The sequence below is a fragment of the Crassostrea angulata genome, chromosome 8 (genome assembly GCF_025612915.1).
Source record: "Crassostrea angulata isolate pt1a10 chromosome 8, ASM2561291v2, whole genome shotgun sequence".
NCBI classification, from domain to species: domain Eukaryota; kingdom Metazoa; phylum Mollusca; class Bivalvia; order Ostreida; family Ostreidae; genus Magallana; species Magallana angulata.
The window spans coordinates 4,282,812-4,302,237 of record NC_069118.1 but is presented as its reverse complement, the minus strand read 5'-3'; the positions used below and the strand labels follow the sequence as shown (position 1 = coordinate 4,302,237).

Below are 19,426 nucleotides of genomic sequence, written 5' to 3'. Positions count from 1 at the left end.
TATTTTGGCTTTGAGAAGTATCTTGATATTTTACCTGTAAAACTAAGAAAAAAATTCATTAAATTTCGTACATCAAATCATCGTTTCCCTGTAGAGACAGGCAGATGGTATAACATTCCTTTGAATGAGAGGTTATGTCTTTTGTGTAATAAAGGTCTTATTGGAGATGAATTTCATTATATTTTAGAATGTTCGGCGCTAGAAGAAATAAGGAAAAAATACATAAACACAAAATATTGGAAAAGACCAAATTTTTTTAAGTTTTCTGAACTCATGACTAATTGCAATTGTAAATCGCTAAGAAAATTATGTGTATTTATTTCAAAAATTTTTGATGCTGTCTGCTCCTCTTAGCTGTTTTCCTATTATGATCCTTTATACTAAAATCTAATATAAGTAGTGATTCTATAGTCTGTTCTTTTTTATTTATATTTTTTCCCTGTATGAAAATGTACCTGTTTGTCTGTACCTCTGACGATTTGTATTTGTATGTATTATATATATGTTCCTCTTGTACCAAATTATTTGGTCTGAGTGAATAAACTGAACTTGAACTTGAGCACAGCGCTTCATCCACAGTCCGTATTAGCACTGCACTTATCTAGCTGAAATATGAATGAAAGGCGTGCAGCCCATACAATTTAACAAGCTGTAAGAATGTTCAGGAATCTGGGCAATTCGTTATAAACAACGAAGAGATATTAACTTTTGATATTTCTCTTTAATGATGCTCAATTCAGATTCCAACGTGGAATGTTAAACATGAACTAATACTGGAACAAATCACCTCATCCTTCCCTCCACTCCGAAAAATCAAAAACATCAACATCATTGTCTTTGTAATTAAAAAAACATAAAAATAATTGAACTGATCAATAAAATATACAAACAGCAAATATTACAATGAGAAGTGGCACAGAAAAGCACAAATTTGTAGCTAAAATAGATTCTCAACTGTCCCAATTAACAGATCCACCAATATTGGAATCAATACACTATCATTACAAAATTGCAACATATGAGTTTTTTAGCACCAATTAAAACAGTCAATATGCACAAAGAAAATAATTTCAGGGCTCATGGCAAGTGACTTCATTTATGTGCACATGGGAATTCTCACTGTGAGCTATTTTGATTGAAACAATACTCCCATATATACAAGGATGTACAAAAAAAAATAGCCAAAAGCTATAGGCTTTTTGTCCTCATTAAAATGCAACTATGTCAAGGTTATCACTAATTTTAGCTTTATAGACACAGATAAATCAGCAATCTAATGATGTCATAATCAACAATTAAGTAACTGTGACATCATAATAATCTCAGTATCAGAACCATGGCGGGTCATCCAGGTAGCACTAGACAGGTGTGGGTGGTGGAATGAATGACCCATGTCTGTGCAGTGGTGACCGTTCACAGTCTCCCATGAGGAACCGCCGGTAGGCGGTGCGGAAATTCCGGTCCATGACGGTGTACACCACGGGATTCAAACAATAGGACAGCCATCCTAGCACCGTGGTCCACAGATGATGGATAGGCTGCTCAAAGTTCCTGTCGTAAACATTAACTGTGAAATACGGAAATGTTCCCACGAAAAATATGGCAAATATACACAACATCATGGCGGAAAGTCGCAGAGCTTTAGTCTGTGTGGCGTTGGTGCTCCATTGTCCAATACGTTTGGAGCTTCCGTAAGCCACGCAACCTATCCGCGCATAGCAGAACGTAATGAAGAAACAGGGAACTATAAATCCAGCAGTCACTGTCACATAGCGATTTGAGTGGCTGGCCTCACCATTATCAAAGAATGTACAAGCCAGAACTTTTTTATTGAAAGAGAAGGACCCCCATATTGACAGGGTAGGAGGCAACGTGAAAAAGAGGGGAAATATCCAACTAAGAGCGATGGCTATCACCAGGGATCTGGTGGTGGAAAGTTTGTGGTACAAGTTAATGTGGACAATGTTCAAGAATCTGTAGAACGCTATTACACTCAGGTTCATCAGAATTGTTCCCACTAGGCTGTATCTCATCCCCGCCATCACACGGCAGAAAATCTCGCTGGTAATGTCCTGTACTTCAAAGTATATAACCGCCTGGAGAGGAAGAATCACGGAACAGTACAGAAATCCGCCCATGCTTAAACTTCCGATTAAAATGCAATTCACATTACTTCTTAGGTTGGAGAAAATGATGGCCAAGATTGTGATAAGATTTCCGAAACTTCCAATGGCACAAAATGTGATGGCAATCACCATCAATACAATTAAACTGGTCTCCTGCTCACACCACCAAAGTGCATCCACGGTTTCACACAAACTAGAATTGTTGGACCGCATTTTGAATATTTGCATTCTCTGCTCATCAATTTTGAAGAATGTTGAACTGAGTGCTCAGCTTTTTTTTTTTTTCACTTTTTCTTAATCATATAATCTTTTAAATCAATTCTTCATGAATTGATCAGATGCTGAGCCTCTAAGTTTTCTTTTTCTTTCCAAATTCACAACACCCATAGAAATGGGAGGATTTCTTTATTCCTTGTATTTTACTCCACTGATATTTTCCTTATTTAGTGATTTGTAAAACCTTATATAAACCCATCTTGATTACCTAGAAAGGAAAAAAAATTATTAAAGTTTACTGTGAATTATTTGTGAAATTGATAAATAATTGAAAATCACACAAGCCTAACAATCTTAGATAGCATATCTATTCAAAAAAATGGCTGGTTTTATGTTGAAGATAAATATGTATCATAAGAATGATTTAACATTGTACCATGCTGTTCTTACATTTACCGAAGAAAAAATATCATAGATTGTAGATATAGAGCGATGTATTGAAAACTTTAGGCTGCGTGATAGATACACTCTGTTGCTTTCAATGGGGGGTTCCAAATTTAACCTTCAAATCATCAGTTGGTTCGATAAACTGATTTTTTTCTTAGATAGTGAAGAAGTTTTGAATAGAAAAATGCAGTATTTAAAGCAGACTTTATAATTCTCCCTTGATCTGCTCATGCAGAGAGGAAAACACGTGGGTTTGTTTAGAAGTGGTTTGCATACCTTGTAAAGCGGCCTGAAAGTCAGCCATTTATTCTCATGTTGTTTTATTCCTATACCAAACTCTCAGCAATTGTTCTCTTTTAACTCTGACACCCTCGTTGTGCCTTTTGTCTCTGTGTCGGAGATTTATGTAGAATCCCCGGGATTACGCAGTGAGAGATTTTCCTGTCGGTTCTAATTAGCTAGTGTTTCCTAATCCTCCGTTGTGATAGAAATTTTTTTCGGAATATATGTCTTCGAATACCAACTGTTCTCTGATGTCTTTCCGGTTGTCACAGCTACAATTCAATGTATTCTCCAGTGAAAGTCACAACCTCACTTATATCAATTTACAGAAAGAAATAAGTCACCACAGTATGCTAAATATACGTCTGCTGTTGTCAACTTCTCGGTCATTCTAAAGGAGTGTCAAAACAGTGTCTTCTGCTTATCTAAACGTTGTCTCCAAGTGCTGTCTCTTGGACTTCATCTGGAAAAGACAAAAGGTTCAATAATTTCCCTGTAGAAATATATCTACCCCTAAAAAGATGACCTGTAGATGACAGTATGACATTAGAATGTCACAATGTTTATCATTCTTTGCTTTTCGTTTCAAGCTATGTTCGCATCTGCTAATTGAAATCCCAATAAAATTAACAGTTTGATTTACAGTTTTGTTTTTTACCTGGATAAATATGCAGGTAGAAATGGAATTACACAGGTGTGTTCTATTTTTCAAGCTGTAGTACTAAATATCAATGAGTAATATTTTAAATCCTAGTTATGTACCGTAAATGTAAATTCCTAATTTTCAGGCCATGCTAAGTGAACCTTAATTAATCAGTCCTTCATGATGACGTCTGAATTGTCTTACCTTTCTCTTTTGATATGTGTGGGTTTTTTTTATTTTGATGAGATATATATAAAAGTTTAAAAGAAATGTAAATTAGGTTCCTTGAGATTTTAAGGAATGGCCTTTGTATTAATTCCTTTACACTTGTAATCCTCTGAATGCAATTGATAATCTAGAATCTAACAGATACCATTATCTCAGTTAGCTTGCTGCAGCATTATCTCTCAGGAGGCATTATCTGTATGATGGTCTTCAAGAGAAAAAGTAAATCCCAAAGTTTTCATCATTCTCCTAAAAGGTGTTATTAAAGCATCAAATCACCAGAAAGACCTTCAGCTCTCAGACGCAATTGTCAATATCATTTCTGAATTATGTAACAGACTTCATATTTATTTTGTAAATAATCAGAGTGTTTCAGCAGTGGTTGAGTAAAATCGCATATTTTTTTCCCCTTATGATGAAAGCTTGACTATAATAAAGTGATTTATTGCAGTCAAAGCCCGCCTGTTTTATGAGAATATGACAGAAGGATAAATTCACTGCTTTATTTTCCCAGAAAGATTCACCATTGATATATTCGGAGTGGGCAGCTTTCATTTTTCGTTTAATATGCACTGTTAATGCTATTTCTCTGCATCTGACAGATTCACTGCCAGTTTATGAGAAGAGTTTGAGAAAAGTCCTCATAAAGGAGCATGTAGGAAGTGCATTAAACTGCAAACTAACAACTGGAGATAAATCAAAAACTGCAGGAAATTATTAAAGATGCAGAAAATCAATAGATCCTGCAAGGCATAACACTGTATTTGTAAGCACTCTTTCCTCACGGACCTAATAACATCAAAGCAGCAGAGATGGAGCTTATAACCTTGCCACAAAAAGAGCTAAAGGAGGATATAGATCACACTCGTTATTAGCTAAACATTTTGAAATTAACACAATGTAAAAAAAAAAAAAATTAAATGGCGATCGATGCTTTCATGGGTAGTGTTGTACCCAGATCAGACTTGGTGTATAATCTTTTTTTACATCTTAAGCATCAAACAAGGTTTTGTGTACAAACTGATTCAGCATCTATCATGTCTAATAATGCAGGTTTGATGAATTTGATGAGGATGAATAGCAAGGTGATCAATGTTTTTTGGAATCATGCATTATCTGGGGAATACCCAGAAGTATGAAGCATTAAATTTTACCCAGACTATTACAGCACTATATAATAGCTGAGACCTTTACTAGCATGAATTTGAAGTAATGTTTTACTCAGAGTATCAGCTAATATCTATGCGACCTTGACCTTTAAACATCCCAAAGCTTGTACTTTAGTAATAAGGATATTCAAAGCAAGCTAATTATAAGTGTGACCTCTCAGAGTCTTATATATTCGTAAAGAACTCATTAACTGTATACTCAGTCTGGTATTCCTGGTTTGAGCTCATATATTTCAATATGCCCTTTGTTTGATTCATTTTATATTATGCAATCGATTTGAAAATGTCTCAAGCTGAAACAATATACAAATTTTAAGTGTTTTTTAATGATTCATTATTTAGAGAATGGAAAATTAACAGACGTGGCTTGTAATGATTAATAAGACATTCACATTATGATATAACAATTACAACATCAAGAGACCTGGAGTTAGATATTATTTTGATAGCTGTTTGCACTAATTAACTTTCCAAAGATATATCTTGTTCAATGTTATAGGTAGACATCAAATTTATTCATAATTTCATTACCTATAGCATTAAGTTTAGAAAATTAGATGTGCTATTTAAAAAAAAAAATGAAATTCAACTTGTACAGAATTAAATGTATTACTTTGAGTTGATTAAATAATTACATTAACTTTGGCATTAGCGTCGTACACATTAAGACATGATTTAGGTAATAATGGTTTACAATGAGATTTGAATTTTATCATATATATAATTGAAATACTCTATGTATTACGGTCTATCATAAAAAAGATATTTTAAAAGTATATTAATTATTATATATAACAAGCCAGCACGCATTATTTAATTAGTATGCACACACCAATTTGCAGTAACTATGAGACAACTTCTTTTAAAAAATAATGATTCAATGCTTAACGAGGCCGGGTCTAATTTGTTCTGCCCTAGATTTTTGGATGAAACTTTTTACATGAATTTCTACTGATATAATTATTATTTTAAGATTAAAATATAAGACATTTACCACACCGTTTGTTTAGAGGGTCATCTCAAAGTGTGTTAATCATAAACATAGGACCCTATGGGATTTTGCTTGAAATGTATCAATTTTGCATATTTTTTACATTTTTTCAAAACTTCTGCCCTAGGGATTTCTTTTTCTGTGCTTCATATTAAAGTTACTACTAAAAGGCATATAATGGTCAAATAAAAAAAAACTTTTACCTCCTGGTTTGTTCCAGGGGTCTTATCAAAGTTGATTTTTGTATGCCCAATTTCTTAGATTCGTCAGATAATAGCTATTTTTTATTTGACAAAAGCGGAAAAGGTGATCTAAATAGTATTATTAAAACATTCAGACATATTTAAGTAATAAGAAAATATATAACATCACATATTAAGGGTCACTGATATAAAGTACATGGTTACTGTCTTGAAATATATGAATTAAGCTATATTTACGCGGGTTAAGAAAACGTGACAGAAGGCTAGGCTTGCTGAACCCTCTTCACGTTTTCGACCCGAGCCCAAATATAGCTTATACTTCGAGACATTTATGTTCATTCCACAATATAACATTATTTTTATGCATCAAACGAGATATTTTCAACAATATCTGCAGTTGAAACTATCACGCCATGGCGTCAACCAAGCAAAAAGATGACGTCACAATACAAATGAAACGCTGCGCGAAAGCGTGCGTACTCGTTCTGTACTCGGCCTCGTTAATGCCAGCATTATATCTATAGCTGCCTTAACACTGCACTATAGTGCTAGTCCTTTTGGGCAATGTGTTGCTGTATGCTACAAGTTTATGGCGGTCCTGTTGAGAGTTCAGGCTTCCGCCAGTACGTGCCAATGTTTCTGGATGTGGCTCTGGATGTGGCTCGATCGGTTGTTTTATGGAAATATCTACTCCTGTGGGGGAACTATTGTATGCACCTTCTTGTTTTCTCTCCATTGCTTGGTTCCAGGGACACTTTATTGTAGGGAGAAAAAAATGCTTGCAAAAAGCAGGCAATCACCTCTCTGTGTGGAATTTCAGGCAATGTTGAGAGACAGAATTAAACAAAATCTTGCATCTGTTCAGTGTACAGAATGGAATGATTGCCATTTTATGGGCCTCCAGACAACCATAATTCTGATGGGTGGCAATATTGTGTACAAAGTATGGATATATTATATGATATGAGCACATCAAGACAACCTAAGAGAGAGAGAGAGAGAGAGAGAGAGAGAATTTAATTTGAACATATGTACTACACTATACTATTCTTGTACTATGTAAAAGAAATCTGAGAGAGAGAGAGAGAGAGAGAGAGAGAGAGAGAGAGAGAGAGTATTTAATTTGAACATATGTACTATGTAAAAGAAATCTTATAGCTATTATAGCCCTCCTAGAATTTGTTATTTGTTTTAAAATGTCAACCAAGTTAAATTATAAACACCAACATAAGAAGTAAATAAAATGAGAGCCCTAGACCAGCAAAAAACTTTAACAGTCAGACCACAGCATATACTCAGTGCTGATAAATATTGATGCAATTTATTTTTAACCTTGTTATCCTTAATAGATCACTCATAAAGTCTGAGGAATTATGTGTTAGGTTGGGGAGGGGGTCTGTGAACTTCCTCATGCAGTACTCAGAAATTGGATGTTAAAGAATGTACAAGAAAGTACGGGAGGTACTTGAACTTGTGAAATCCCCCTGAAGACAATTCATAGAGACAGGAAAATGTGCGATGTTTGGCAGATTTGTGCATCTGTGTGGCTTCGTAAACATGCAGCATCATCAAGCAATGGTTACATAAGGTGTCGCTTGCAATTACTACTAATCTGAATTCTTTGTTATACCTATCCTAAACTCTGTAACCCTATCACAGTTTGCTTCCCTGTAGGATGTAATGTTGGATGTGATATCAGACTGCAGAGTTGTGTTCTGTGTCATTATCTTCATACTCAGTATCCTAGCTTATAAGATGTTGCATTTCTTATTTTTTGACTATAAGATTCAGTCTCTGAACTGAAACTCATATAACAATGCATTTCCAAAAAAAAATCTCATTTGAAATAAAAACCAACAATTATCAGGCATATTGGTAATTCTTTATCCAATATGTCTGGTGTCTGAATATTTTTTTTCTTGCCACATGCAAAATAAAAAATTCCAAGCATTCAAGACATGAATTCTAAATTAAAAGTGGAAATGACCTAAAATTCAATTTGCAACCAGACAAATGCCAGGGCCTCATGTAAGTCTATTTACAAAGCTATGAATTTGAGGCCAGCTGATGAGTGCTGTGGTAATTAGTGAGGTCTTGAGGAGCCACAAGCTCTAGTGGCTGGCTTATCTATGAACTTAAACAAAAGATTAACTACTGGTGATAGGAAATGGACATGAAAAATGTTTTTACAGATGATATGAGAGTTATTTCAGATGATGGTTATCAGAGGGGCTGGATCACCCAGCCACTATAAAGATAGACAGAATATAGAACTTAGCTATAGTACCCAGCCACTATACAGATAGACAGATTATAGATACAGGGTGTATAACTTAGCTATAGTACCCAGCCACTATAAAGATAGAATATAGATACAGGGTGTAACAGCTATAGTACCCAGCCACTATACAGATAGACAGAATATAGATACAGGGTGTAAAACTTAGCTATAGTACCCAGCCACTATAAAGATAGACAGAATATAGATACAGGGTGTAACACTTAGCTATAGTACCCAGCCACTATAAAGATAGGCGGAATATAGATACAGGGTGTAAAACTTAGCTATAGTACCCAGCCACTATACAGATAGACAGAATATAGATACAGGGTGTATAACTTAGCTATAGTACCCAGCCACTATAAAGATAGGCGGAATATAGATACAGGGTGTATAACTTAGCTATAGTACCCAGCCACTATATAGATAGGCGGAATATAGATACAGGGTGTAAAACTTAGCTATAGTACCCAGCCACTATATAGATAGGCAGAATATAGATACAGGGTGTAAAACTTAGCTATAGTACCCAGCCACTATACAGATAGACAGAATATAGATACAGGGTGTATAACTTAGCTATAGTACCCAGCCACTATAAAGATAGGCGGAATATAGATACAGGGTGTATAACTTAGCTATAGTACCCAGCCACTATATAGATAGGCGGAATATAGATACAGGGTGTATAACTTAGCTATAGTACCCAGCCACTATATAGATAGACAGAATATAGATACAGGGTGTAAAACTTAGCTATAGTACCCAGCCACTATACAGATAGACAGAATATAGATACAGGGTGTAACACTTAGCTATAGTACCCAGCCACTATAAAGATAGACAGAATATAGATACAGGGTGTATAACTTAGCTATAGTACCCAGCCACTATAAAGATAGGCGGAATATAGATACAGGGTGTATAACTTAGCTATAGTACCCAGCCACTATATAGATAGGCGGAATATAGATACAGGGTGTAAAACTTAGCTATAGTACCCAGCCACTATATAGATAGGCGGAATATAGATACAGGGTGTAAAACTTAGCTATAGTACCAAGCCACTATACAGATAGACAGAATATAGATACAGGGTGTAAAACTTAGCTATAGTACCCAGCCACTATAAAGATAGGCGGAATATAGATACAGGGTGTAAAACTTAGCTATAGTACCCAGCCACTATACAGATAGACAGAATATAGATACAGGGTGTAAAACTTAGCTATAGTACCCAGCCACTATACAGATAGACAGAATATAGATACAGGGTGTAAAACTTAGCTATAATACCCAGCCACTATACAGATAGACAGAATATAGATACAGGGTGTAAAACTTAGCTATAGTACCCAGCCACTATACAGATAGACAGAATATAGATACAGGGTGTATAACTTAGCCATAGTACATGTACATGTAACAGTATACAATTATTTAATGCTTGAGCAGTCAATAGACCAGAATATTTTTCCCGAGGTGCAGGGAACAGCTTAGTATGATCTATTGCCCGAGGCCAACGGCAGAGGGCAATAGATCATACTGAGCTGTTCCCTGCAAACCAAAACAGCGTCTATGTAAAGCAATATACATTCCCTGAGAACTATCGAAAGGATGTAATATTAACATTCCCGCGTTCTGAAATACGTTGCAGGTTCAATAAGTCGCAGTCTATTGACCGGCGGTCCAATAGATCGCAGTCTATTGACCGGCGATCCAATAGATCGAAGTCTATTGATTGGCGGTCTAAGCTAGATCGCAGTCTATTGACCGGCAGTTTAAAATAGACGCAAATATTTAATTTGTAATAAAACAACAAAATCCCTTTGATTAGGTAATAAAGTCAGATATTGCATCTGCACGGGTTTGAACCTGGGTCCTTCTTACAATCTAGGCCAGTGCTAGAGCTACCAATTCAGCCAAAGAGTTAACCCACAAGCTCATAAATCCTAGTGGGAATGTCATATGTCTGATTCTACCATGAACGTAGCAATATGAATAAGGGAGATTACTCTGTCAAAAGGAATTGAATTTAAGGAGAGAGAGGAGGGTCATCAATATCAAAGGTAACAAAATAAAATGTTTTAAAGTATTGATATTGCAGACTAAGTACATACTACAGAACCTTAGAAAAAGGGGGGGGGGGGGGGAGAAATCTCTCAGAATGCATTAATTTTAATCAATAATAATTATTTTCATTTTTAAAGGAGAAAATTACAGAGTGTCCTTGATAATATTAAGTCTCTGTGTTGATAAGTGAAGAACTCGGTCATATTTCCTACGCCGGAAAAATATTGTGCCATAAAAATTACCTGATTTTAATGTGAAAATCTTTTATTAAAATAAAAGCTTTTCATACAATTACGTAAGTAACAAAATGCTAGTTCACACTTTCAAAATTGGCATGCTAGTGCTGTAGAACTTCCAGGGATTTGGTTTTAAGGGGTGCTAGCATATAGAAGTTTTACTGTACTTGGGCTGAACTGACAGAATTTAATTTTGCTTAAGCTTGTAGTAACACAAGTTTATAATTTGAATGCCACTCTTTTATATTTTTAAATAATCTATTTTTACCTCTTAATAAACATTTTACAGTCACTATAATAAATCTAAAATGTGAATAAAATTTATTAGTTGAAAATAAAACTGATTTATTTTTTGCTATCTTAGCCTTAAAATGAATTGGGGCTGAATTTCGTGAACTGGTAAAACTTGTGCCGACAGGGAGAGATAAGGGGAGGCAATTTATGTCAGTGTTGTCTAATATGTGATTCTCTATTTACGTCATCTTTTTGATGTAAACAACAAAATTCCTCACGTCAAACGCTGTTGATTGCTATCCAGCATTATATTTGGTCAACATAGGAAAACGGCATTAATGGTGTTCCACCTGTTTAGCATCCAGATCGGCACTTAGAAAATATGGCAAAAGAGCATTTATATATTAGGTCTGTATGATGTGGGAAAAATCATTAGGCTAGTAAGAAATCTTTAAAATCATGATATTGTGTTTACTTTTTAATTTCAAGTATTTTTTTGGGGGGGGGGGGGGGGGGGGGATAATGAATTGGAGCCTCTTTGACAAATGAAAATAACCAATGGAAGCTTTTTAATTATAGGGACAGGGTTGCTAAAAAAATATACTGTATATGTACTCAAATGTGAACCTCTAGAATTATGATTAAATTATGAAAACCTAGTTATAATTAGTTTTCTGACAGAAATAGTTCAGTTTTAAAACAAGACCAACTTGCAGTCGACAAAACATTTTGTTGCTATTTCTATATGTAAGTTAAGTTAAACCCAAGTGTACAATTACTTTATGCAAAGGTTTAATGATTTAATTCATTTATTCCCGGCAATGCTCCAGATAAATTGCAAGCAATCAATCCAATTTGAATAATTCATTGTGTTAGATATTTAAGAGTTGATTCAGCTGAAAATTACAAAATATTATTAAACCTGCTATAACAACTTGTCTCTACAGGTCTCAGCATCATTCTTTATTTCAAAATGGTTTTTTCGCGGCCATAAAATACTTGCAAAAAATGAATGTTTATTGAATTTAAGAGATAAGAAGTAGAAGCTATATCTCTGAATTTTGAATGTCTGATAGCTGCACCATGACAGCTGTTGATAGTTGATAGTTATACTGCACCTATCTGTAAGGTCTTTGATTGAAAATTTTATTTGGTTCTTCACTGGCAGAGTTGATTGTGTTAACCTAATTTTCATTGGTTGGCTTTAAAGGGTGGCAGTTATCAATTCTATAGATTCCATTTGAAAAATCGTCCATTGGGGAGGGGGCGTTTGTTTGAGGGTAAAAATTGTTTAATTTACAGAATTTACATTCCATGAATAAATTTAAGTGAATCCTCCATTCCATTTACAATTGTTGTAAACTCTTTGATTACATTATAGTTTTGATTACATTATAGGTTTCATTTTTCAATCAAGTCACTTATACTAATCTTATTTCAAGTCTATAAATCAAAATATATCTTTTCAAGTCTTAAGTACTGTAGAAGCCCATATTTTAGTTGGGTTAATATATATTAACTCTATATTTATTAATACTTGGGTTAAAAATTCGTCTTGGATTTTATTTCATTGATTTTTACTGCCAACGAAAATAACGAAATTAAATCTCCAAAGAATATTTCTGCTTCTATAGTATACCTTTGATAAAATGCAAACTAGTTTTGTTAGTTAATTGCAACACTTAGAAAATTACATTAGTTTTCAAACTAATCAAAGTTATTCACAGATGGAAATCATCTATATTATAGTTGAATAGCTGATTTCCATTAATATTATAATTGTCATTAGATTAAACATTTAATATAGAGATAATAAAGATTCAACTTATTTTTGTGATACATAATACCTGGTAATTGTTAATTCTCCCTATGAAGTGTCCCTGCCCCTTTCATTTAAATTGCCATGGCAACCTGGACCCATGAATCTGAATCGGCATTAATTTCATAAAGTTGCAATTCTAATTCAGATGTAACCTTTACCATTGTGATTCTCCGTTTCAATATATTTCATTATAGACGAATGAAATGTTGTTTTTATTGGTAATATTAAAATAAGATTTTCTGGAGTCTTTGGGAGTTAATTTGATATTCAACAGCTGATACAAAGTCTGTTTAAAATTAAACAATTTAGTGATACATGTAGTTAAAAAAAAAAGATGCACCAGTTGTTAGATATCCCATAACTGTTTTGGTTTTAAGATTGATGTAATTATAACACTAATAATCAGACGTTAAGAATTCAATCTTTTTTTCTTAATTTTTATTTTGTCAAATGAAGAAACTCAAGCCTTTATTTAATTTATATGATAATTCCTTGTCTTTTTACATTTTTTATGCACCAAAATGGCTTATGATAAAGCATGAATAAAGATATATAACTGAAATCTGCATGTCAATTAAATTACACATAATAACAGAAATTGTTTTATTAATGTATAGAAGCAATTTGACAGATACTGTCAAAAAATAGTTTTTGTTATTTTCTATGGAGATGGAATTATTAAATTTCATAATGTGTTTTGATTGAATGCAGAATTTTAAAGAAGCTGTAACTCAAGGGACAGACTCTAATGAAGAATTCACTAGGGAGTTCATTGGTAAACGATCCTTAAAAGGAGGTTTATGCAGTGATCCTTTAGTCAAGTTGAATCGATGTGGAAATTTTGTGATATTTAAATATTAAGTGGTAAAAGAAGTTTGGAACTGAGTAGAAGTGGGTATTTTGATCACCTATTTGGTAATTATTTTTATAGATCATTGAGAATTCTGTTTTGTTGAGAGAACTTTCACTGTGAGGTAAAGTGAGAAGTTTAATCAATGGAAAAAAACATATACCGCTAATACTTCTAGGAAATATAAATTTAAGAACTGGTTTTCAAAAGATTTGAAATACCTAAATGCTGCAGTCTTAGGAGGTAAAACACTATGAAGTATTACTGCACACCTTTGAGTGTTGCATCTTTCTTACCTTACAGGTTGTATTTTTTTTATGTCCCTCCTGTATATTGTCATAGTATTGATCATTAACAAGCACTACAAAGCATCACTATACACAGACTGCAGAACACCACTACAATCGCCTATTTATACCCAGCATCCTCTAGCTGTGAGTGCATCGCAGACACTCATGCCTCTATCATACCACTGTAAAGTGGGCTTCTCCAGTCACTTAGATCGCGCACCAGCGGGTATATACCAGCGATGTAGATAAATTTACTAGTGATAGCGGGTTTTAAAATAGTGCTAGCATCATGGTGAATCAAATAAAACTGGTATTGGAATTTTTAAAAATTAAGATGAGGATTAGAATTATATGGCTTTAAATGAAGTTTTGTTGTACAGGCTTTCAATGCATGGTCCTTTGAGAAAGAAGATTAAATGAAAATTTCTCTTGTGCTGAAAATGGATTTTATGCTAATACAGGAAGGAGAGAAATAGCTCTCTCTTTCCTCTGAATCTTTATTAGGTCTAGATATTAGAAAAATCGTTACTTCAATGGCTTTTTCTTATTAATTTTTCAGAAGTTTAATCAATCTATTGATCGAGATATTGGGAAAATTTAGGATAAACTTTGAAAGCATGGAATCATTTAGTAGTACTGATAATTAAGATACAGTAAATCACTTGGAAAATTGTAAGCTTAATGCACATGTAATCAAATATTCTCCAGATTTGCATATCAAATGTTCTAAATTTTTGAATTAATGCTAGTATTACAGGTATTAATATGTGTAATAGAAATGAATGGTTTTTTTCTTTCATCAAGATATATATATAAGCTTATGATGAATTTAACATCCCAATTTAACATTTAAACATCCCAATTACAGGTAACTTTGAATAAAGTATATTCATTGAACCAAATTTGATATGATGTTTTTAAATCATCATTTTGGGATCTAGATACATGTATACTGTTATCAAATCTATCAAATAGCAAGTATCAAATGTTAAAAAGAAATTTGGAATGTTGATACAGTTCTGACAATGTCTTTTTAAGTAAAATTTCCTTTATCATGATAATACTAGCTACATGAATTGTCCCAAATGTTCTTAAATAATCATTCAAATAATAGTAAGCTTTAAATAATAATCATTTAATATTAAGCTTAAAGTAATACATCTGTAATTGCCTTACCTTTTGAGTGAATTGAGAATGTATAATGCTGCCAAACTCCAGAACATTAGGATTAAAATGCTGAGAATGAATGAACAAAGATGTACTTTAATAGACTATAAAGACATCACGGAGGACCAATGATTGATTCGCACTAGTATACAGTGTACATTGTCAATTACTTTATGGGAGGTTCGACCATGACTAATAAACAGGTGCTTGGAGTTTCCCTTGGTATTGACCTGCCATATTATAGTTTGGGTTGAATTACAGTAACTGTACGTCATTATAAGGGGATGTAAATGAATTGTTGAGCGTGTGTTTATGATGTATGGACAAATTCTTGTGTCTTTTTATGGTTTATGGTGAGCAAACATCACACACATCAACTTGAATGCATGTGGAATTCTACGTATACATTTCAAGACTCGGTGATGCATCACTGTAAAATATAAAAATTCAAATAAAATTTCTTGATTATAATACTGTTAATGTTAATTATACATGTACATTGAATATATGCATGTATTAATATAAGCTCTATTGCACAAATGCGGTATTCATCATTTAAAACTATCGGTATTTGTTTTTTGTATACTCAAGTGGAACAATTTAATCATTTTATGTGTTGCCTTGCTGTCTATAACACAATTTGACTTTAAAAGCTTAAAAAAAAATAATCAATACGTTTGTCAGTACGTGTACCGGTGTATGTATTTACATGTACCTGGAATAATACTATTTCATATCACTATTTCCTTTTCCTCACTGCAATTGTATGGTAGAAAATAAAGAATTTGCAGTTTACACAAATGTGTAAATTACCTTTTATTTAAATAACCTAGATTACTTTCATGCGATTGGGTTTCCTTTATTGCATAGGAAATGTTTGATATCTATAAGTAATATGTAATACTGAACATTATAGTATGTGGTTATGTTTAAGTGAACAATTAATATTGCAAGTGGAAAATTATTTCCATGTAATTACTCTATAGTATTGTTTATTGGTCAACAGCTGTATACAGCTCATTTAAACAATAAAATGTTTTCTTTGGTGATTCATTTGGGAAGATAGCGACATTGCAGAATTTTTTTTTTTCTGCAATGATCACTACCTTCATAAGCCGCATGAATCATTAAAGAAAGCATTTTAAATTATTGTTTATATTAAATTAACATCTGTCTTTTATCTAAATGATAAAGTGAATATGAAATGTAAGTAAAATTCACTGAATTACTATTAAATGACATATTAGGTACATTATCTTAAAAAAAAAAGGCTAAACCGTCTCCTGTGAGACTTTGAGTCTCAGACATCATCATGATTATTTCGTGCAGTCCGTGATATTTCTTAGGTCGCTGTAGGTTTTGACCTTTCGTTAAACAGGGCGTGTCAATTTCAGTCCTGTCAGTTTCTCGTCAGTTTCAGTCGCTGTAGATTTTGACCAATCATAAACGGGGTGTGTAGATTTCAGTTTGCCTGTTTCTAGAGAGTTATGAATTTAAAATTTAAGTTTCCTTAAGAAATAGAGGGAATATTACACTTGGTAGATATAGATCTATATTGTAAATATACACATATACAAGATTAATATACACATGTTTATACACATATGAACGGGTCAGTTGAAAAAAAGCAAGTTTATACTTGGAGTTTTCTGAAAACAAAAGCATTCCTAATACTATTTATCTAAATTGCACAAATCTCTTACATTACATTAATTTAAAGACAGGAGGTTTAATGTAGTAAAACTTAAGGAATTTTTCTCTTAAGCTACAATAAAAGGGACATTTACAGTTGAAAGCACCACACAATTAAAAACCTTCAGCAAGATAATTTTAAGTACATATTCATGAAAGTGTTTTATTGACAAGAATTTAAAGGGAAGCTAGGTACAGCAAAACTGAGGAAATTCAGACTTTTAAGCATGATCAGAATTTAACCAACGATTGACCTCAAGATGTTGGTTTTTAGTACAGCGCTTTGATTTTGAACCTTGCAAACTCGGAGGGAAATCATCAAAGTGGAGGTAACACAGGTCTGTTTAGACACCTGACTTTTTATCTGTGAACACTATCCCTACAAAATCCTGATCCCCCCAATCACTCACATCTCAGCGACCACAGATTAGGGAATAAAACGAAGGGCAGAAATTACGTATATACATTAATGCCAGGCTTTTGAAGATTAATTTTATTTCTTTATTCCCATTGTAATGATTACAGTCTGAGTGGATATATATATATATACAGCCATTGTGTAAGATCGAAATTGCTTTCTGATAGACTTTACTGGGAGGATGAAGTCAGAAGATTACAGCAGTAATGTATGTTATATGTATGTAATGAAAATGAAGTCTGGGTGGCTTTGTACTGTAGGGATCTCAGTCATCAATCCAAACTGCTGATAAAAAAAACTGCGTATCAGGTTAATCTTCCTTAATAATATAATTTCCTGATCCCTTGATTTTATTTGTACATGTAATAAGGTTTCTTGGTAAGCAATATACCTAACAGCAGACAGTACATCATTTGATTTTTTCTGCTAATTAAGTTGTAGTTCATTAATCATGGGACAGTCAGTTGGAATATATTGCTTAAAAATTGTTGGAAGGATACTTATTTTGTTCAAGTTCAGGAGGCAATTGGCTTCAAAAAACATGATTTGGTTTTGTTATATTTTATCTTGTACAAATATCATCATGGTGTTGTCTTTATAAAATTTTAATTAATTTGCCATTTTGAAAAGGGGTACAGTAGTTGGTTCAGTACTTTGGACTACAAATGAAATCCCCCGATTGTTTGCTAGATTGGTGCTATAAGCATGATACATGTTATGTTCTCTCTTCACATCAAATGCAATGAATCATGTTGACGTCTGCTGATCTGGCTCTGGTTAAACATTTCAAGTACCAGTGATGTGAAGGGGTATACATTTATTTTGATTTAAATGATTTGTATAGATTCTATTTAGAACTCTATGACCTGAAAGCCAGTAAACTCAGACATATTATTTTTGCATCTCTAAGTCCCACAAGCTTGACCACATCTTATTTATGTTGAAAATGTTAAAGTGATATATGTATTATGGACATTTGAACCCATGAGTACATATATATAAAGAAATCTATCTCATTTTTGGAGGGAAATCTTGTCTCAGTGTTTGGAATATCAGCGTTTGATTAACTTATATATAGATCATCCTTAAATTGACATGAGTGATTACGAAACATTATCAGTGTTATCATATAATGAAAGATTGATGCTTCGATCACCGGGAAAAACAAATGGTTGTGATATATATCCTTCAGTACAGCTGTAGTCAATATTTCTTCAGAAAAATGAGACATCTTATCTTAGTATAAAAGTGATCAACATCAAATGGGACCTTCAATACCAGATTAAATGTAGAATTTGAGAAGAATGGAAACATTTTAGGATTGTGACTGATATATCATCTTGATCGATTTTAACAGTTCAGAATGTTTGTCTATACATATAAAACTTTCTTTAGTTATAGTCATGAACCATGCTCTCATATACTCTCACAGAAGTAACAGAATTCTGGTTTTATATGTATTTTTAAGTGTTTAGAGTGATAATCTAAGAGTATAAAATAATAACAGTATATTAATCAAGAATTTGACAAATTCAATGGTGTGAATTTCTGTCTGTCATTTTTATAAAACAGAATTGTATGACTTCTGGTACATGTGTATTTTAGATTGAATTAGCACCCAGAAACATCTGACTGTACAATCTGCAGTTGGCACATCAATTCTCTTTCAGTTTCTTTTCAGTGACTAAATGTTTGAGTATTTTTCCATTAAACAGTAGAGAAGTTGAAGTGACATGAGTCTGTATCATTAGATCAGACTGTCTTTGAAAGTTTTCCGACTGTTTCAGTTTTGTGGCAGTTTCACATTTTCACTCCTGCTTGTTAAACTAAATAATGAATGACTGTCTAACCTTGATTTACATCAGTGGGGCCCAGGAAAGTGAGATCCAGTGATTTAAGGAAGCAAGTTAAGAGCTTTCCATCACAATTAGAGTGTACCAAAGCAAATGGCCTAAAACACAGCTTCCCTATCCATTCTGTGAATGAAAACAATATGAAACAGACGGATTCCCACATGAGGATCATACATTTAGAGCTATTAAAAGGTGGACACAACATTAT

At 33.3% G+C, this 19,426-nt stretch overlaps 2 protein-coding genes across 4 annotated transcripts in view; one reads left to right on the top strand and one right to left on the bottom strand.

The window, feature by feature from the left end:
• Positions 1–19,426, top strand: part of LOC128160597 (histone deacetylase 6-like) — a 62,135-nt gene that overhangs the window by 32,189 nt on the left and 10,520 nt on the right. The window lies entirely within an intron of this gene.
• Positions 702–15,578, bottom strand: LOC128160598 (G-protein coupled receptor moody-like). Of its 2 annotated transcripts, none has more exons than XM_052823934.1 (3): positions 15,265–15,578; positions 3,066–3,534; positions 702–2,610 (listed from the first exon to the last, which is right to left on the bottom strand). In XM_052823934.1, exon 3 carries the CDS (start codon positions 2,352–2,354, stop codon positions 1,359–1,361), a length of 996 nt encoding a protein of 331 aa, XP_052679894.1. In that variant the 5' UTR covers positions 2,355–2,610; positions 3,066–3,534; positions 15,265–15,578; the 3' UTR covers positions 702–1,358. The 2 variants fall into 2 exon arrangements, with proteins under 2 accessions (XP_052679894.1, XP_052679893.1); XM_052823933.1 differs by lacking the exon at positions 15,265–15,578 and adding an exon at positions 14,095–14,407.

What these genes read in the sequence shown, in the direction of transcription:
- LOC128160598 (XM_052823934.1), bottom strand. Translation starts at nt 2,354, where the DNA reads ATGCAAATATTCAAAATGCGGTCCAACAATTCTAGTTTGTGTGAAACC.